Genomic DNA, 21,992 nt, shown 5'->3' with positions numbered 1-21,992 from the left:
GGTCAGATCTGTGTACTGTCACTGTCATGATACTGTACAGGCAAATATTAACTTCTGGCCACTCCTTAAGAAAAATTAGTAAAATGTGCAGCTCCACCTAGATAGATCACACTTCCCTCTTCCAGCGCCAACTTTACTGCCCACTTTCAGAGCAATAAAAATGCTATAAGGCTTTGCTGTAAAGCAATTCCTTTCAACAAAGCATAGCAGTATTCACTTCTATTTTGCTGGTTTTAGACATGGCAGACACAGAAGGTCTAACCACTGTTAGAAAAGAAAGAAATAGACTAGGCTATAACCAATGCCCTCTCTTACGTATGGAGATATGCTATTAGGCACACAGCATACTTGGAGTCCCTTAAACCTGCTTTCACAAAAACTGAGTTTGGAAATGGTAGGATTTGAATTAAATAACTGGCAAGTTCGAATGACTAGGGGAGTCCAGTCCTTTCTGAAGAATTACTAGAGTTGATGCGAATATGTGTAGGCAGGTTTTGAAGTTACTGTGATCCTATTGTTTCTGGTTTGGAAACAAACTAAACATGTTTGAAAAATCCTGAACTACTTTTTTTCTGACCAGGTATGTTCATAAGCAGACGTTTCTTATGTTTTTCTTGATAGCATCTCATTTCTGTTGAACAGGAATATAGCTGAGAAACTAGCCAGGTTGTATGGAAACATGCATATTTCAGGTGAAGCACACGCTGGTCAGAAAAATACAAAGCAAATGATATTTTCTTTTCAGGAGGCATTTTCTTTGGAAGTATGTCATACATCAAAGCAAGAGCATGTCTCTGCTCTTGTACTCAAACACAATGAAACTGAAAATTGGAGAATGTAGAATCTTACTCCCTTATAATTACTTCTGCTTATATCATTTATTCTTGGGTAATTATTTAATCATATCTAAAATGCTAAAATGACAGGAGTAGAATTTCCATTCATTGTCCTGAAAGGTGATAAACATTAGTTGATTGTCACAGGAGTAAAACAATTGTAAATCTTGACTGATGGTGATTTGTTTTGTATATTAAAAAAAGATCCCCACTTAGTGATGAYGGGAACAGCTCAGATTTCCAAATGCAAGACTTGTCAAGTCTGCCATACAACCGAGCTATTGAAGTTGAAAATCTATCATTTAGAACAAATATTTCATACAGGGAAGTTATAGGGGAGCTGAACAGTCAATTGTTAACTTGTGCCGAGGCCAGCCATAAATTTGGGCTGCCTTACAGCACACTGAAAATGTCTGTGCTCAGCATAGCAAAATTGTCAGTTACTGATTTCATCATTCTGCAAGATAACTTGCTAGTGTTATAGTTCTCAAAGGCAGATTGGCAAGTTTTCAGTCCCAGCGTTATTGTACTTGTGCTCAGCTGGGTGATCAAGAGGGAAGCCGGGTACTGCAGCCAGGAAGCTGGGAGATTTGTGCTGGGATGTAATTTGTACTGAAGTCAAAGAGACTGTCAGCTGTCTTCTGCCATGGGTTGATGACTCTGCAGCCTGGGCTGGAAAAAGAGGCTCGCTCTCTTTGGAGCAAGGCGAGAAGCAGAATATGCTGCAGTTAGATGTGGTCAATTAGTGTTACTCCTTCTTGGTATTTTTTGCTGAAGGTAATTTTATGGATGAAACGGATGGATGGTTTGTTTGCTTGTTTTGAGATGATCTATCCTTTCGTCAACTGTCTTGGATTTCTTTGCACACAGAATAAAAATCAAAACTCAGTTTTCACTGCTTTTGACAAAACGCAAAAGATTTTTTTTTGGTCAAAACTTTTCGTTTAAAGTATTTCTATAAAAAATTATAAAAATCTGCAAAAATATTTGACAGAGACCGAGATTCTCTTATCCTGAGCATATTTACAGGGAATGAAACAATACCCTGATCAGCCGTAGCTGGTCCAGAGCCTGGCCCTTACTATCTGCTTTGCTCCAAAAAGGCCACAGCTTGTGCCAGCGCTGTTAACGGCACAGGGTGCTGCCCGCCGAGGAGAGGTCTGAAAAGGCCTGGGCAGGGGCTGAGAGCCTGGGGCGAGCTCGAGGGGGCAGAGACAGGCAGACCCGGCAGCCGGAGAACCATCCCGGTGTCTCTTGGGGGGAAACGCAGTGGTGGGGAATGGAGCGGACCCCACCGTTTCAGATGGTGCAGCAAGGGTTACTCTTCAACAGCAACTCACATGCATACCCTGGAGTGACAGAAAAGTGTAGTTATTCCCAGCGCCTCTTTTCCATTGAGGTTTATAGAAGATCTGCGGTAGCATTTTTAGTGGCAATTTGAATTACCAGTTTGTGTTTGCAGTTGCACAGATCAGTGTAATATCCACCTCTTGCTCAGGATTTTTCATTATACATGTATTAAATAAATATATTATCATTATAAAAACAGATATTATAATATASAATAATATACAATCTATACACACATGCATGCATGAGTGTGTGTATATGTGTCTGTGCACATGTGTGTAAAAGCTGTATTTCTAGGCCTCGTGGCTCTGAAGAAAATATTCTAAATGTGAACCAATAATAATTAGTGCATGCTTTTAGAACCATGTTCAGAAATCAGATCAGAGCTGTCTTCCAGTGTTCGTTTCTCAGTGTTACTGGTTTTGTGTTGCTGATCCTGTTTTTTGTTTGTTTGTTCTTTGTATTGAATGTATTTATTTAGTATTGACTGTTGTGCAGGCCAGAAAATTATGTCAGCACAGATTGTCATGATAGATTTATTCTCAGTGTCAAAGAGTTTGCAAATGCAAAACAAATCCCCAAACAGTGCAAAACAGAGAAATATATATAACAGATTTAAGGATGTTTGGCTATTACTTCTATTTAATGCTTGTATTTAATGAGTAAATATTTAGCTCCCGTTTCCTTGTTATGCTCACTGTTTCCTCCATAAATAATGCCTTCTGAGTGTAGAGAGGTGATTTGTTCCTTATTTACAAAGAAAAAAAAAWTTTTTTGGAAACAAGCCACTTTACACAGGAAAGCTCTGTAAATTTTATTCTATGTGATAAAATCCTGACCTTTTTATAGAGGTAGGATTTTCTCATATTTATTTTCATCTTAGGATCCAGAGAAATTTAGAATCATGTGATGCTTATGTTATGAAGAATGTGATTGATAAGAATTTGAACTTAGGTACCTTTGGCATTTARAATCGTATGCACTTAATTTCATAAAAAAGCCATATTACTAGTGATAGCAGCAAAAACAGAAGAACTTGTGGATAACAGAAAACAGACAACCATCCATGCTACCCTGGAAGAAACATCTGGACCCAAGAGCAGATTGTAAATATGGATGATAAATGAAAAGCARCTGGCAGGGAAATCTTGCTCCCTTTCTCTCTTCCTCCCTCTCCTCTGCCTTCACCCTCCCTGTCTCTCTCTGTCAGCACACTTCAGACAAGTTCTTGAATAACGAACAAACCCAATAAAGGTCACTTGCCTTCAGGCATAATAAGCATTCATTAAATTGTTAAAAGAAAGAATAACTTAGGGCATGGGCTGTCTGTGCGTACAGAGCTCTGGGTGTGCAATATCTCCGTTGCAGTCCCACACATCTGGCACTTGGGATGTGTGCGACCAGCTCTCCGCTCTGCTGCAACAGCTTTGTGCTGGCGTGCCTCACCAGAAGCCTTTTAAATTGTTTCAGGGTAAAAACGGGTCTCGTAGGGAAGGGGAATCTCTATGAAGATTTGAGACGAAATCCTAGTGCGCCTTTGCAGGACTAGGGAAACCCCGCAGCCCGCATGCTCTGCCAAAATGAAGTTTCTGTCCAGCCGGCTGTTCCCCAGAAGAATACCTCTTCTTCAGCACGGGTGACCGGGCGGGATATTTATCTGCATCGTGGCCGCTCCAGCGCCCCACTCGCATACACGCGCAACCCTTCCTTTCCCATGCCTTCAGGGGCTGCGAGCTGAGGATGCTGCCGGGAGCAAGCATATTTTTGTCGTACACGGCGGCAGCATCAGGCAGGGTTTGGGACAGACGTCAGGGCCAGCAGCCTGCAGCAGAAACCATCTGCCAGCCGCCCCAGCGTCGCGCGACAGCCTCCTGCGGGGCTGCTGCAAGGGGCCCTCTCCCTTCTCCCCCTTGCGCTTCATAAGGCGTCGTAGCCTCCGGCTGAGCCTCTTCGTCCGGGTGCATCCAAAGGGAAGCTGTTCTCATGTTCTTGCTTACTTATTTTCCTGCCGGATCAGCYGGATAAACAGACTTACCCCACTGGGTGCTGCTGGTGGATGAGGCATCAGGCGAGCCGCGGCGGGCGCCGCTGGGAGGAGCGGAGGCGAGGGAGCAGCTCGCCTGCCCCGSTCCGCGGCAGCAGCTCGCGGTCGGGTCAAACAGCACACGCTCCCAGTCACGTTAGCCGTGTGGTCTCAAGGCAGCTTCATTCCCTCTGAAGTGGTGCCACTTCTGCCCTGACCGCCCGGAGCGACTTCCCTGCCGGCTGCTCGCTCCCAGCCCCTCGTTCCTGCTGAYGCTGATGCTCCTCTGACCCGTCCGCGAGCCTGTTCGGGGCACTACGCCAGCAGGAAAATACCTATGTTTCTGTAGCATCACTCTGCTGATGCGAAAGATCTCAGTCATTTAACAGATCTCCGTTACCCATGAGCCAGGACGCTCTCCTAGCTCCTGCAGCATATTGCAAGAGAGCACCTGTAGGTCCACCTGCCCCAGGCCCTCCCTCTACATGCTGCCCGTGTCCTGAGTGCAGTCTTGTAAGCGTTTCCTTCCTCAGATTTGAAAAAAAAACAGCTATAATGCAACAGCTGCTTTCAAGGGTTTTTAGGGAGAAGAATTCTGTTTGCGCTCCATTTCCTCCACTAACCCCTCAATGTGTCTTCGTTGCAATTTTTGAGTGTCTTAAGGCTTTTTTATTTCTTTTTTTTGTCCTTGTAATAACGATTTCTCCTTCCTCATCCTGTGTTTCAGTTGCGATCGAGCTCAGAGCTTGACCAGGACATCCTGAATGACTGCCTTGCAATCCAGCCTCTCCAGCCAGCCCCTTCACCACACGATGCTGCAGATACCGTGGGACCGTCCCCAGGGCCGCTTCATGATATCTACCCAGGTATAGGAAAGGAACAGAAAAAAAGTCTGCAGTATTTATTGCTTGCTTAAGATTAGGGATGTTTTTGCAGCATAGGATGTCCTCTAAAATCGTCATCATCTCATGAGAAGGGTAGAACTTGCAAAGCAATATGAAAAGACAGATTTTAATCAGATTTTTACATCTTTTTTGAGGGAGGGGTGGGATGATGAATCTGATTTTGTCCATAGAGAGACCTACCACAACAAAGAGGACTGTATTTGCCTGTGGGCATTTGGCTTCTACTAGCAATTCATTTCTGCCATTCCATGTAGGCATCTTGAGCTCGTTAAGCTTCATGTAGAATTAAAGGAATATTTTTCCTCTTCATTATTCATCGATCACATATCAGTTTTCTAATAGATCTACATCAATGAACTAAAATGCTGCATTGTGAGCTCTCATATTTTGTGTAACTCTGAATATGCCAATAAACACATTTAGGCCATAAAAGTGATAATCCTATTTTTATTGCTTCAGTTAAGTATTTGGGATTTTCCTATTAAAATACATAACTCTCATGCCTGGCTAAACATGCAATGRCTGTTCACATTTCAGCTGAATTTGAAGCATTTGAGAAGTTACAAGTGATAATACATCTCAAAGTTCAGCACAACGGTGGGCAGCATGTTAACATTTTTTATGAGGCATTTTAATACTTGTGAAAACATCTGRTTTTAACTGTCAGGCAGAATGCATTACATCTTCTAATAGACTTTACCCTGGTACAGCTGAGAGTCCAAGTCTTAACTGAGAAGCAGATGTAGCAGGTGAAGGGGTTGGCTGAACGATAAGTGCAGCAGTGAAAGTGACATTATCTGAAGTGGCCACTTGAAAAAGTGGTTTTATTTCACTAAGAGGCTTGCAAACATGGCAGTTCTCAATATGCTTTTGTCAAGGCTATTGTGAACTACATGCTGGGTTGTGTTGATGTAGATTTATATTGAAAAAGACCAGGAAATTGAAAGCTATGTTTCTTACATTGGCTGTATCCTAATTTATAAAATATTTGTTATCACTTGTATGCTGTCAACCTTTAAATGCCTTAGTCTGATCATAGTCAGAATATAGCACCTGTTATCTGAGAGCTAAAGAAAATTTCAGATTTTAAAGATTTGGTTTTGGGCAGGGAACCTCTACCACATTATAGCAGTAACACGGTGTTGCTTACGTGTGTGTGTGGGGGGGGGGTATTGTATTTTGAGAGGGAGTTGAATACTGGGGAAAGTTTAGATTAAAAAAATGAATTACTGGCATTAGTGTAATACAAAACTCACAGTGAGAGAAGAAAAGATTGAACTTGTCCTTTCAAGTGCCTAGATATCACGGAAGACATACGGGAACAGTATTCCAAAACATTTTCACAGGAAGTTTCCACTGAAATCTCTTGAGCACTGAGCTCTTTTACAAATCTGGCTTCTAGACTCTACTTAAATGTTTAAAATCCAGACTGTTGGATCAGTCCAAATCTAGGCTGATAGTGGCTTGAACGAACTGTGCCTGATGATTTTTCAGTATCCTAAGCCAAATAAAGTGATCGTCTGTAGCCAGCCCTTACCTGAAAATTGTCTGTAGCCCATAAATGACTTCTGAGGTGTGTCATGAGGTTTTGTAATCTCATTTATGCCTTGTTTTTCAATATTTGGCATTTCCAGCATTACTGATGATTCTTTAGTATAATTATTGATTTTATTTTTTGCCTTACTTGTCACTGCATCCTACTGTGCAGCATTTTTTGTGCTATCAGAGTTAGTCAACATACCTCTATCAGCGGTATTTTCTCTGTTAGTAATAAACTGSTTTCCTTTACACAAGTGTTTGCCCCTAACCATAACATAACACATTTTTCCTAGCTTTATTTTTTTGGTGCAGAGAAAACAAGTAGTGTTGTTTCGCATCAATTAGCTTAGGGTATTGTGTCAGGAATAAATGAATCCATGTCACTTCATTTTGACAAGGACCCAATCCAGTTGAAATAAATTGTTTCATTAACTACTCATCAGGGTTGCTAGATAATAATATACTATGTGGAAAAGTGAGATAACTCCAACAGGGAGGGAATTATATTTTGGGAAATGACAATCTTAAAATTATTCATACCCCAAGATAGAAAAGCAAAACGTCAAAAAGCTTCAGTGTGGTTCCTTAGAAAAGCTGCCTTTCCAATTTCTCAAAAAACAACAATGGCATCTTTTCTAAATATAAGAAAAACTTTGAGACAGTCTGAAAAAGAAAATATATAACTTTTACTGGGAACTTTTAGAGGAGGCATARTAGCTGAAATGTATCTGTGCTACTTTTCAAGTAGAAACATGAACAGATATCTATTCCACCAATAGGCTTAAAACAAACTTCTCACTTGGAGGTTGCTTTTCTTCTAGGTTATGTACTTTTAAAGCCAAGGTAGTTTTTACTTCACTTTTCCTAAGAGATATACAGAATAAATATCTGAAAGTGAACATTTAGCCGCTAGTCCATTTGTGATTATTAAAGTACAATAATGCCTATAACAACCTCCATTCTGAGGCACAAAATCTGCAAACACAGACATGTTTAAATGAAAATACAACAGTAATCTTTTGATTATGCATGTATTACTTAAAATTAAGACTGCATAAATGTTTGCTTTATCAGAGCCTATGTGACTTTATAAAAAACAATCTGAGCAGAGGATAAACTTATGAATTTAATAGAGTAACATTACAGATCCTTTGCTTAAAAAAAAAAAAAATTATTGAAATTGTAGCCAACGGTAAATCAGATTACTCTTATAGAATACTATATAGAAGCATCCTCTTATATTCTGAGGAAAATAAAAACAATGTCCAAAAGCATATGGTAATGAAGACATGTTTACATAAGCTGTAATATCTGAGAATTCCTTTTAAGTATACATTCTGTGTCAATTTTCTGAGTAATGAATATTATGTTTGTTATGATCTGTGTTTTTCTGTGAAAGAAAGTAAATTTGGACTCAGATGAATTAAAGTTGTGCTCCTGCATATATGTAAACATATGTCCTTAATTATCCTCACAACAGCAGATCTGCTGAGGTCAGTGAGCCTTCTGCTTTTACAGGTATAAAGTTAAGTTTGCATACATATTCTTCCAGGGTTAAGCATGGTCATGTTATCTAAAACAAAAATTCAAAGCCTGTTTCTAATGATGTGCAAAATTTCTGGTAGAATCTAGGTTTTCATTTTAAAAAATATTTAGGCTTTTTGATTTTTGCAGTTCATAGACTGAAAATTTGAGCAATTCGTTCATTTTTAATGAGAACATATGAATGATGTGTTTTCTACTATGCACTTATATCAATATACTTTATGTCCGCAATCTGGAATCCCTAATACTGACAGAATTATAAATGAGGCAATGCAAAATATTTTTATTTTTATTGTGTTCTATTTGTTAAAAATTGACCATTTCATATTTAAGAATAAACCAGAATGTATCACATATAAATAATTACTGGATATCACACTCTTCTGTGCTCCAAAACAAACAAAATACATTGCTAGAGCTTTTCAAGTGCCTGATTTTCTTTGAAAGCTGGAAGAGTAATAGATTTGTAAGGCAAGTTTACAGAAAGTTTTTCAATAAGGTTCTCACTGTATTTTAAATGTCTTATGGTTCAGTATTGTGAAACTTAGATACACCTACTTTATACCTGTGACTTAAGATGTCCTTTATTTAAGTAACTCTTCCCTCTGTGCTTTTTTTCTTCCCAGTGAAATAATATTGAGCTAGGTGCTCCACACATTAAACAAGAAATTCTTTCCCCAAAGGAGTTTACATCTGTGATATTGATAGGACAGTAGGTAGATAAAACAGACAGGCAGAGGACTGAAGACTTACACAGGGAAAATGAAAGTATGTTATACAAGCAGCTGGGGCCTCAGCTCCCTAACCACTAGGCATCACAAGAGCATTACTGAGAAGACTGGAAGAAGACATTGTAGGTGTTTGCTTAGTTTTATTTAGTGCATATACATGCCATGTATATCTACAGGGGTTTGCAAAGTGTTAGTATCATTATCTTGGCTGTTTGAAGAAGGAGTCATTCTTTTCCTTCAGACTTCTCCCTTTCTTCTGCAGTTTTGCTTCTGAGTTTATAATCTCCATTTTGATGTAGCTTACTGGTATTCCAGAAATTGCACAATAAAGGTTGAATTCACCTTGTGAGGGAAAGAACATTTACTGATTGTAAGTGACGTTGTAAGACGCTGGGCTGGGAGAGGAGTCCTCCTGTTGTGGAGGGATCGTGTTCCCCCGGCACCTCTACCATTTTGTTCAGCAAAAGCCCCTAGTTTTAGCTAGGTGGGCGTGCAAAATTTACCCCTAAGCTCACAAAGTGTTTCTTGCCAGGATATTTCATCTGCTTATGTGATAATCCTGTTATTAAAAAATTGGTACTTACATCAGAGTGTTTAGAATTAGCATGTGTGCTGTAAGCATTCACTGAAATCAAAGAATGTTCAAAAATTAGAACTGCACATCTTATTCATGATATGGGCTGTTTTGTGATTTCTTTGGTAGTAGCCATCTTACCATTTTTTTCAAAGGCCAGTAAGTTACCTGTAAGCTAACTCTGATATTTTTATTCTGACTCGGCTGGTGATTTTGCAGTGACTTTCTTAATTTTCTTCTCCAGTTTTCTGAGCTGTAGAGAAAAGGATTCTTAGTAGACAGTATTATATCTTAGGTCAATGCTTGCGTGTGAAGGATCTTGATCACAAAAACACTATATGTTCTAAGTGTTGTGATTCCTAAATATTAGAGACAGGGGATCTCAAAAGAGATAGACCAAAGAGGTCTCCAGAAAGAACTAGATTGGGTTACTGCACAAGGTGCGTCCCTGAACTTTTTTTCCTCTTCTGCCTAAAGTCTTGTCCGGGGGGACTTTATAAGCTTTCTGGAGGCCTCCAGGAGCTCTGATCTGCCTGCAGACCACCCCAAAAAAGACATAGATAGCATCAGTGCAACCCACATGATGGGCCAGCTTTGGAGATAGGGTCATCTTCATAATGTTATTTTGACTTCTGCAGTATTTCTTAAAGTATGATGGCCTCTTTCAATGCATGCATACTGGAGTCGTCAGACTTGCAGATGAACTGGCAGGATCAGTACAATATCTACAGCATGTTTTACATTTGCTGGGTTTACCACCTAAGGCTCAACACAACCCATGCACACATATTTCTGCCCAGAAAATCCTGTAGAGAGGTATGGGCACCCAAGACAAGGGCAGAGGGGAGGATATATGAATCTGATGTTCCCAAGTGCATAAGGCATTTCAGGTTTTCCCTTCTGTGCACTTCTAAATGCCTTGTCCGCAAGGACGACATAAATATTCCCTATAGAAATGCAGTGTTAAATAATAGTAATTAAAAAAGTTTTGCAAACTAATGAGCATATGATTTCAATTGATGCTGAGCTACAAAATGAAACCTTCAGACTCTTTCTCTACATGGGAAGAATTCTCAGGCCTGCCCCAAAATCCTGTGGGCAGGGGTAGGAGGAGAGGTATTTTGGGGACAGAAACAGCTTGACAGAATGGTGATTTTACTGTAATAAATCCAAGGAAGTAATTATACCATTGTTGGTAATTTRCACAGGGGAGGGTAATAGTTCTGCATTTAAAAAATGTTCCATGAAATTATAGGTTTCAGACTCCATTGAAAGAAAAAATTTGATCTTTTTTTAAACTTTGGTTTCTGTAAAATTTTAAATGCTACTTCTCTGTCTTTTTTTTTTTTTTGAAGGAATCTTATTCAGATCAGTTTTTTTCTCTTCCATCCACCTGATTTGTTCCTATGTGTTACTAGAATGCATGTGAGTTTAGCTTTACATATTAGAAAATGTCTCTGCAGAGATACTCTCACTAAAAATTCCTGCTTGTTGATGAACTGATTTCTAATGAAACTCCAGAAATGAAAACTTGACTCCTCAGTGACTGTAATTGGGTGATCTCTCTGGATGTAACCCAACCTTATGTTCACATTCAGGGCTATCTCCATCTTGTAACCTGTGATATAACTTGAGTTTTTTAAGTTGCACAGCGGAAAATTGTTCTTTTTTTTTTTCCAGAATATCTGTATTTTTTTAAATGACTTTAAGTGGGTTAGTTTAAATTGTATTGCTAGAAAGAAAAGCCTTTTGTTAAATATTCTTAATGCTTATTCTGCATTTTTCTGTGTGGACCTAGCTGGTGGTATATGGGAGTCAGTGAGAATGTTCATTGCCATAAACATTGGCTTGGTTTCACACCGTTCAGGTTGGCTGTTTAACTCAGATCAGGCATTGAAAAACCATTCCTTTAGGTAAATATTTCCTGCTATCATCATGAGCAAGCAATACTAATTTAACATCACTAGAAAACCTTACCCCACATGACTCCCAAGAAAAAGTGGTCAAGCAAGCTAGTGACTTCTTCAATATTGCCCCAAGTTTTTTGTCAGTCTCTTAAGACTAACTCTGCTAGGGAACTCACCTGTTGCTGAATATATTAGTGGACTGCCATGGGTCTGTATACACCCAATGTCTGGCAACGTTTCCTTTCAAATGGTATTTACAAGGTTTAAGGGGTAGCTTGGCCCAATGCCATGCCTACACTGGGAAATTTCAATGGCAGCATTTCTGCTGGAGAGCAGCTGCCAAGATTGTGATATCACTGCGCTGGGCGCTCACGGAGATGCTCCTGCCAGCACAGTACCTCCACGCAGCAGCGGGCTGGGCAGCCCACGGACACGTTGCGTTGTCTGTGGGCATCATGCTGTCCCCCAAACCATCCGGGGTTGTGCTATGTTTGTGGGGTTTCGTCACAAGGTGCAGTGGGCTCTCAGGAAGCTCTTCCGTCATCCTTCTCTTGTAGCATGCTCTGACCGTGTACCTGTGTCTGCACAGGAATATGTTTTTGCAGCTAATATATATTTTTTTTCTTCCTTAAATATCCTACCTGTCCCTCTGGCTACTTCCATTGTTAACTCTGATTTTGCACTTTGTACCATCTTGTTGTCAGAAACAGAAACAGGCATGGGAAAATTCCTCGGAAACTTAGCCGAAAGGTACTACAGTAGCAGGTATGGCTACTATAGTGAATATCGCAGTGGGCTTTAGGTTGCCAAATGCTGTGAGGAAGCAGCTGCTCCAGACAACCAGTGGTTGCCCATGCCTGGGTGCGGGCAGCAGGGACAGAGCCACCAGAGCTGGGGCAGTGCTGTGGGAAAGCGTGCCACCACTGCGGCCCGGCCCAGCTAGCACAAGCACGCCTTGGAAAATACCTTCATCGTGGCTGTAGCAGAGAACAACATTAACCTGAAACTGTGACACGGAAGAGCAACTCTTGCTACATCGTGCTAAAAGCCCAGTCAAGGTTTTTAAACCAGCCATTGTATTTTCGTACACATTTAAATGTTTTTCTCATGGAACAACACAGTTTACTCTATTTTTTGCAAGGATTAATTTAAATTCTCTCTCTTTTTATTTGGATAGTCAGTTGTTAAATATTCTGTCTGCTCATTCTGCCAGAACAGGCATTTGGTTGTTTCTTACTTCATTTTTTTTGTCCACGCTGCATGTAAGCATAAAATGGTTAATTTACAAGGTCATTTCTTTCTTCTTTCTTCCTTCTGCTTCATTTATCCTGATACCAGTCTAATATTCTCATGCCTACTTTCTGTAAACTTTGAAATACCTCCACAAGCATCTAAATTAGGTATTTTGTTTTACCTGCTGAGTACCTAGCATGCAACAAAGGTTGGCTACCAAGCCATAGAGGCTATTCCGAAAATACACTAAGGACTTGAGAGATGAGGTGGACTTCTCACCCTTTTGATCTTGAGCAGCAGCATTCAAAATTGTAACCAGTGGGGCCATTTTCTTGAGGATGGGAGTATGGTAGGATCACTTCTAAAACGTTGTTTGTTCTGCTATTTCCATACAGATATTTTAGACGTAGAAAGATCCTTTACCAGTGATGATGCCCTTTGTGGAACTGGTTTAAATTCTAGAATTTTATCATTGAGGTTGGGTTATTAGTTCTGAAATATTCACTAGCAAAATGTAAGTGTTATAGGTAGAATTTCATACCACAAACTGGGCCTAAACTTTTAAAAGACAAACTGAAAGGTGTGACAGCCGAACAATGACAGATCATTTTCATGCTGTGTAGTGTAATTTCTCCTCATGATTCATAAAATATTTAAGATATTTAGTATTTTGGCTGCCACTCAATGTCAACATAAGCCACTTCACACAGATGTCAATAAAAATAATTGAGTAACTGGTTTTGCAGAGGGATTTGATAATCAGTGTCTGACCTCCTAAGTGCCTAATTTAAGGAACTTCTGAAAATAGGGTTATAGGATTTTTGGGTCAACTTATCAGGACATTGGGAGGGAGTTCTTTAATGCTTTTTGTTTAATCATTCAGAACTTTTCGGCATTTGAACCACATGCAAGAGCAACCTGAGAGAAARTTGTAGAACTGTTAGTGCTGGTTTATTTTTTTGTATATAGTGCCGGGCAAATCTGGGGACAATAATAACAGTATTTGAGCTTTGGTTGCAGATCTTCAAAAAATTCAAGATTTTTATGGCAGGGGAAGGGGGGAAGATAGAGAACATTTCACTACTTACACAACTGTGCTTTTCATTTGTTCAGTAGCTCTGAAAAGATATATCCTGTTATATGTTTATCACTTCTTCTACAATATTAAGCTGTAGAACTTCAAGATTCGCAGCTTATTCAAGCAAAATTCCGAAGACAAGCTGGATAGTTGTGTCATGCATGGTTTTAGGAGAGTATCATTTGGGAGCAGCGAAGTTCGTTTGGCAGGGGGGAGGTTGTATGGTTGGGGTTTTTTTAACCCTTCAGCAGAAAACAAGACCTGAGAAAGAACAGTTAGCTGATAAGAATTAGCATTAGAGATTTTGGAGAGCAGTGGTGGTGGGGTGATAGCTGGTAGTACGTGGTCAGCTACCGGTCCTGCCGTGTGCCTGACGCGAGGTGTTTCCCTCCTCTCAGTTTCGGCAGTCATGTTCCCCAGCACCCAGATGAGCCGAAGTGCCACCGCAGCGGGAGCCGTGTCCTTGTCCCAGCCCACCAGCCTCCCCTCTCCGGGATGTAACGTGCAGGACAGTCCTCKCCATCCTCCCCACCAGCTACCTCTTCTCTCAGCTGTGGACTCTGAGAGGTAAGACCACCTCTTTTTCTTTTTTTCATTTCAAAAAGCCTGAGGAGCAACTGAGCTGCTTGGGTGGGTAGAAACGTTGCTGCCCCAGGGTGATGACCGGGGAAGGAGAGGCAAAGGGACTTGACTATCCCAGCCCAGTGGGTGGCATGTGGGACCTGGCATCCATCTCCATTGAGGGACTTCCTGAAAACCCCACCATGATCTCCAGCAACGTCCTGAGCAAGCCAAGTCCTGCTGGCTGGGACATGTCAAACTCCAGAGGAGCCCAGCAGCATCTCCAGAATGGGCACTGTGAGGTTTGTGTTTCTCTTTACCTGCAGTAGGAAACTCATAAATCTGAACTCTTTCCTCTCAATATTCTCTCAGTACTGAGTATCTCTGCAAGAACTTGGCATCTTTTCTCTTATTAAGAGCAATGGATAATGAATGGATTTTGTTTTTAATTCTCTAGTTCCAGAGCTTGATTTATAGTCAGGACTAATTTTTTTTCGCTAGAAACAAGCCCCTTGGGCTTTGCTGTTTCCATGATTTTATATATTTCAGCAGTATGAAAGCAAACTGCTTGAAAGTGGTTTAATTTTCATTCTTAGGTATTTCATAAATTATTTTCAGCAATCATTCCAATTATTTATATAGTGTATGGTATTATAGATTTCCACTTAGTTTATTGAAACAGAAGTCTACCAGATTGCAAGACTAAAGGGGCCTAAGTAAATAGATTTTCAGTAGTAAAGTCAGTAAGATACACTATCATGCTTGAAAGCTATTGAATTCTTACTGTCTATGTATGGAAACTTAAAAGCATTATTTTGCTGATCTCCCTGCCTTTTAGCACTCTAAAGCATAAATTGCTGTATTTCATTAATATATTTCAAGGTGTTTAATTTTCTTGAGGGATAGAAATGTCAGTATGGAGAGCATAAAATGTCCAATTATAAACCTGAAAAGAATGTACTCTAGGTTTCAGCTACTGACAACTGAGCATAATTTCATTTGAGGAAAGCCGTACTAACTCTGCCTTATATCAGGAAGGTGGAAGAACAGAATGGCTCAGGGAAATGATAGTGGGCCAAAAGTACTTTTCATTTGCAGACTGCACACTTGAATTCAGAAAGACCTGGAGCCACAGTTAGGTTTTTTTGGCTATTGCACAGCAGTCTGAGATTGCCATTTCGTGATCGTCTGAGCTCATCTAAAGACTCATTGCCCTGCCTGCTCCTGGCCACAAGRACCCAGCCTCTTTCCTTGGCACTGGCTCTGGCCCTCTGTGGAAACCCTGTGAGCTGCTGAAGCTCTCTTGCCTGCCTGGAGGCTTTTCTTGCCTAGTGCAGGTCTCTGTCAGGTGGGTCCAACAGCGGTGTCCAGCAAATGCCAGAGCACCAGGTAACCGGCAGGGTCAGATCAACAGCTATTGCAAGCGTTAATTTCATTATAAAAGACAGTGATCTCATTAGCATGTTTCTGAGGTGATGACTTTTGGAGGACCATAGCAGAAACAGTCAAAGTATGACTTAATACATGAAGTCCTTGAACATATTGCAGACCTTGGGATACTACTGTCTTCTACAGAATAACAGTAATAAGGAGCTAGCCTGGTATTCTCCTTCCTCATATGTTGTCCTAACTGTGTACAATTTCTTTGAAGGGGTTTAACTGCTGTTTCCCATAGGCAGAGCTGCTCTGGCTTAAAAAAAAAAAAAGCCAGTATCGTCATTTAAACAATGCAAGAAATGGAAATTTATACTCAGAAAAGTAAAAAGTATTGCTACAGTGTTGATTTGATTACAAAACATGTAATACAAACTAAGACAAATGCTTACGATGAAAACTAATACAGAAACTGCATCTTGAATCTAATACAGATGATTTGCATAAAACCCCCGAAAGAAGGCTCTCATTTACACCATTTTGGGGGGTGTGATGATAGACACAAAAATGTGAACTGAGCAAACCAGCACTTCAGTATGCAAAGAGCCAGGAATAGTGACTTTGACAAGCTTGGATTACACTATCTATCTCCACCTCATCATGCAGACCTGCAGGATTTRGGGGTACGAGCAGGGAATTTGTTCCCTGTAGTTCCTAGCATGCACTTGGGTCCTTCCAGAGCCAGGGCTGACTGATGAGTGCGTGCCCTTGGGACTGCATGGGTTTATCGGACTAAAACCAGTCCATGCTGGCCTTGTGGCTTTGGTGGCGCCGAGGCCCAGCATGTGCCCCTGCCACTTTGGCCACCAGACTGAGGTGTGTGAGGGACAGAGACGGAAGGAAAGAAGCACTTTCTCCACATCTCCATGGACGTTGGGATAGAGAAATAAATGGAAGGCTTCTCGTCCACCTTTCTCCACCTGGTGGTGGGAGGGAGACTGCAGAGCTGGTAGTGCAAGACCCTAAGCCTAATTGATGTGAAAAGCTGACCTGAGCATGGGACCTATCTTAGGGCACTTTGATTCTGTATGCAAAACTMAATGTACTGAGTGCAAGTCAGGCAGAGTGTTTGTATACAAGAAACTGCTGCATGCATCAGGGGAGAGAACATGCTCAATAAAAAATCAAACTTACATTTTGATTGTTCCAGCTGTTAGGTTCTAACTTTCAGCGCTCAGCTGATTTGCAATAATCTCTTGAATACTGACTGTTCAATGAAGATAGCAAATGATCACAGCACACGAAAGTCATATATAGGAAAGGGAATATATATTTGACTTTGTTTACACTCATTTTTATAATAAAAGAAGATGGAGCATACAATGCAGTTGAAAAATAATCTATCTAAAACCCAGAAAAATTATTCTATTTTTATGTGATGTTATTTGCATATGCAACTCAGTGCCACAAAACTGTTGGTGCTTGAAATTATTTGCTATCAACATGAATAGTATTGTCTTTGGTAGCAAAAAAAACCCAACATACACATTTTGCTTTTTAAAGCATGCTTCTGTGCAAGGAATAACCTATTAACAGACATGAGACTAGGACAGAATTTTTGCATAGGGCATGGTGCTCCATATGATTTTTCACCTTTCTGTGAACCATGGCTAGCAGTATGGCCCAGAGACATGACACATCCTAGTCTGACACAAACTTCTAGACGCTATRTAAAACTGGAAAGACTTAGGACTGAACTGCTCAACTTAGCATTACTGTAATGCTATAATAAGTTCTGTGACAGTGCTTCTGTTTGCTTATTTGAGTATGTGGTTATATTCCTTTTATGCCTCTGCTGTAAAATAATAAATGTCTCCAAGCCAGACTTCCAGACACAAGAGCCCCTGAGGGGATCCGGCCAAGGAATCAGGACATCTAATGTTCATACTTTACAAAGCCCTTTGTAAGTGGCGTACAAGGGGCGGCTCTTAGAAAGCCTGTAGTTAGAGATCTTTTGAAATCAGTATAGTAATTTCTTTACAGACTTGGGACACTTAGGAGAATTGGCTGCTAAGAGACATTATCTCTTTTTTAGTTAGTGAGGAAATGACAGCTAACAATTACGGGCTCGAAAGAGTGGAGGTGAGCAGCAGATATAACCCTGAACCTGGGCCAGAGCCAACCTAGCAAAGCTTGGGATTTTTCTCCACCCTGTTTCCTTGCTTTCTCTCTTTTCCAAACGAGCATTTTCCTTTTTTTGCATTTGGAAGAAACTCAGTTCTCTAATACAGATACATCCACAGAAAATGCTGAGAGAGATTTTAAAGTTATAAAGTTTAAGATATTTCTGTCTACAGGGAATTTGTATTTCGACGCAGCCCCTCACATTTCCCTTGCTTAAATTCCACTCTTCTTTCTTCTTCTAATCAAAGCACATGCTTGGGTGCTTGTCAGAAGAGCTGTTCTTTTTTTCCTCTGGCCCCTTCTTTGGGCTAGATGGACCACTGGTTTGATCTGTTATAGCAGTTCCTGTGTTCCTAAAGCTTGAGAATTTGTGTCTTGAAAGGGATTTTTAGACACTTATTAATGGCTGAAAAGAAGGATATAGAATTAACGTCTGGTGACACATGCAGTCATCTCCCCCAGACACCATGGGGATGGAAACCTGCTGTGGCATCATTGCTATGCAGAGTGTGAGACCTGTGGAGAGCAGCAGAGCTGTATGAATGCAAATTTGGTGGCTGAACAAAGGCGTAGACAAAAATTTTGTTTTGCATTAGCTAAAATATTTATTTTGGGAAAAAAGATTATTTACTTTTTTTGGGAAAAAAAATCAATTTCAATGTAAAATCAGTGAAGTGAAGTGTGTTGTCTCATACATAGGTACAACATTGTTTTTTTGTTGTTTTGGCCAAATGGATGCATGCATGATTGGGGGGGGGGGGAATGTTTGATTTTTAAAAGCTGTGATTGGCAAAAGCTGTTTCTCTGTTTTTAAACCACATCTGCTGGGTTGTCATTGATGGCTAGCCGGACTTACAGTGCAATGTGTTGGGTTGCTGTAATACAGTTGAAAGTTCTGCTCACTGACAGCGAATTGGGGAGCTGCAAAATCACTAGCACATCACATAAAGAGTAGAGCCAAACTGTCCCGTGAGATCACAGAAGACAAAGGTGGTGGTTAACACAAAGACCTGTGACATTTTCTGGATTTGCCTAGAAATAGAAAGGCAATAAAGAGGGAGTGAGCGTGGATTGTTACTCACTGAACATTGTCCGAAAGTGCAGCGCTGTATACGACACTGGGGGAGACAGCAACCTGCTGCAAACAGCTTATGGTTTTGTCCTCGGTCTAGCCAAAACTGCAACCGAAATAAGATGAAAGGCTGATCTCCTGGCTGTGTCAACTTCATAACATTTTGCTCTATTCCCAAACTATTGCAGCCCAGTAAAATGCAATATACGTTCAGCCAGTTAACAGAGCCGTGATCCAATAAATTGTTTAAAAGGCTAAAGAAAAATACAATCTCTGAAGACCGAAGTTTTCAGCTTTAATGCTCCATTTCCATTTTGGAAGCATGTTGAAAACAACTGTAAAGTCTGATCTTGTAAATAATGTAAATGGTGTAAATAACGGCACACACTCAAATTTTTAGCACAAAGTTGAGAAAAAAGTGGACAATGAAGATAAAACTGCATCCAGCACAGTAACATCGTTCCTATCTCAGATAATTCCTGCTAGGAGCACTGTGTGCTGTACTGTAACATGGATTAATTATAGGTAAACTATGTCATCTTTTTCCTTGTTAATAAGCACATTAATAAAGTATATTAATAAATGTACTTTTTGTTTCTCTAGCAAAGGAAATATTCCTTTCACTTGCTGTTATTACAGTGATTTTTGTCACGTTTCTAGTCCCCTGCAGAATGTAACTGGAATTACAGAATAATTGGAACTGACCTTTTCCCCAGAAAACTAGTAATTGGGGAAAGTGAAACACAGAAGTTGAAATAATATAGATTAATGATACTGTGCTTGATTTAGAAAAATCCACTTTTATTCCACAGCTCTGAACTAGCACAAATAGGAAAAGCAGACAGATACAAAAGGGCTAGGAATATGAAATTGACAGAGCTGCTGTCCTGAAGCCCAAATGGTTATTTGGTGTTTGGGTTCTTGACACGTTTTTTGTTAGCAAGAAAAGTTGATTACGTCAGACATTTTTTGGCGTAGTCTTGCTTATTTACCACAATACATTAAAAAGGTCGTAAGTCCTGTTTCCCTGAATAGAGTAGCAGTTCTCAAGGACTTGACAAGTTTGATTCTCTTGGACTCAAAAAAGCATCAGCGTAAGTTGCCTTTACACTTTTTTTTCTGGTGAATCGAGACAATCTTTGTACCTTTATTTGTTATTTGCTTTCTGATATCCCAGGAATATGGCCACTGTTTTAGCAGTTAATTGCTTAGAAAATAGTCCAAGGCTACACAGAAAGGGAAATTGCAAGTAGATAAGAAAGCCAGAAGCATGAGGAGAAATTCATGGTACCAGCACTGCTAAAAACAGAAGTTCAGAAATTGTATCTGAAATTACAAAATAATGTCTTTGGCTGCCAAATTATAGATTTTTTAAATGAATATAAACAATTTTTGGTCTCATTCTTGAAATTTGAATTCTTGGTGCTACCTCTTCCTTCAGTCATGTGTTTGTATATGTATATGTGTGTGCACGTATACAGTAGTTAGATTTCCCACTTCTTCCAAATTTCCTCGTGCAGTAGCACCACCATGGAGCTGTAGGTCAGGCGTAGCTGTGAGTCATGATTCCCTTCTTGCTTTCCTTGTTTCCAACCAGCTTGAACAGTGACGAGTTGGTATCACGGTTATAATACCTACCTCCATCGTCCTGGTTTACAGTGACAGTTTGGCTTGGTGGAGGGTTTAACAGAAAAGTGCTTCCCTCTCACCCAGTTCTTTGTAATACCCTCCACCTACAGAAATCACCTCCTCGGCCCTGTGATGCCCAAACAACTCAGCACAGCCAGTTATCTAGCCAAGCAGTCTCAAACCACTTGAGGTTCTGGGTAAAGTGCACCTTGTACATATCTTTGCTGCAAAGGCATAAAAGCTTGTTTTTCCCTCCCTGTTACCAAATACTCATTTACAGCTGGCAACGTATTACATGGCACTCAGCTAAAATAAACTACTACTTGTAGTTTACCCCTTTCCCTCCCTTTCTACAGACTGCTCAGACTGTATGTTTAATTTACATTTGGGCCAGCTCCAGCCAACGATTACTGTAGTAAAATGTTTTTTTCCAAATAGCCCTGCTCAGTACTGGTTAGTAACATTATATATATGCATGTATGTCTGTATGTATATGTGTGCATATATATGTACCATTTTAGAAACTAATCTCATCAGCTCAGGTAAAATTTGCTAACTTTGCCGTCTGTCTGTTGTTTGCTCTCTGACCTAGTCATGCACCAGCAGGATGCCTTTTCCTAGCTACGGTCGGGAAGTGAGAGGTATCGGATGGCTCCCAAAGCATCCCGGCGCTGCATCTGTGCCCAGCAGGCGCAGGGGAGGGCACCTTCCTGCAGATCTGGCCGGCTGCTCTTTGCAGGGGCTCCAGGGCACAGCCACAATTCTTGATGGCAGCTTCCTAGTGGCTGCAAGCTGGTCCTGATTGTTTCAGAAACAAAATTAAATTTGCAGTTCCCCCAGTAACACCCTGTGATTTATTTGGGGACAAATCTGTATTGAAATAAGTCCAAGTTTCTCTTTTGTTAGGCAGAAGAGAAGTGTAAGTAGATATCTATAGTCACCCATATGAGTAAGCCAGGAACTCATGAAGTGATTCATAAATCATTATAAATACCACTAAAGTCTACTAAAAAGGAGTCCTGTCTGGCCATACAAAGTAGTGTATTATCACTGGAAGGGTTTTTTAGAAGTTGAATCAAATGTGAAATCTTTAAAACTGTGCTTTTCATTTTAAGTTTTGAAAAAGATTATTTTCCCTGTTGTTGGCAAGTGGTTAAAGCATTCTTCAGTGATTACTTTGCACAAATGAATTTTGAAAATACAGAGGATGATATCCAATATTTTTTTAAATAATGATAGTGACAAAAGATCGGTCTGTGCATTGTTCTTGATCTCTGGCAGCAAATCAACAGTCATTCCATGTGATTGCTATGCAAAGAGCTAACTCCAAGCCTTTCTCAGATCTATAACCAGGCAGTTGAAGACCTTCTAAAAACCTGTCTAATATTTTTGTCACAATACATCTACCAATTTTACCTTTTTAATTATTAGTCTCAAGTATTATTATGAAA

The 21,992-nt window shown here is 40.2% G+C and overlaps 1 protein-coding gene across 1 annotated transcript in view; it reads left to right on the top strand.

The window, feature by feature from the left end:
• The window catches only part of GLIS3 (GLIS family zinc finger 3), a 156,302-nt gene that overhangs the window by 121,684 nt on the left and 12,626 nt on the right, over positions 1-21,992 (top strand). Inside the window, exons 6-7 of the mRNA XM_026060012.1 lie at positions 4,937-5,075; positions 14,120-14,288. Of these exons, the coding sequence (XP_025915797.1) occupies positions 4,937-5,075; positions 14,120-14,288 (308 nt within the window). The remainder of the gene's footprint in view (positions 1-4,936; positions 5,076-14,119; positions 14,289-21,992) is intronic.

The sequence above is a fragment of the Apteryx rowi genome, unplaced genomic scaffold (assembly GCF_003343035.1).
Source record: "Apteryx rowi isolate R43461 unplaced genomic scaffold, aptRow1 scaffold_163, whole genome shotgun sequence".
Taxonomy (NCBI): Eukaryota; Metazoa; Chordata; class Aves; order Apterygiformes; family Apterygidae; genus Apteryx; species Apteryx rowi.
Note: the sequence above shows the minus strand (reverse complement) of the source record. Positions and strands in the feature narration are given on the sequence as shown.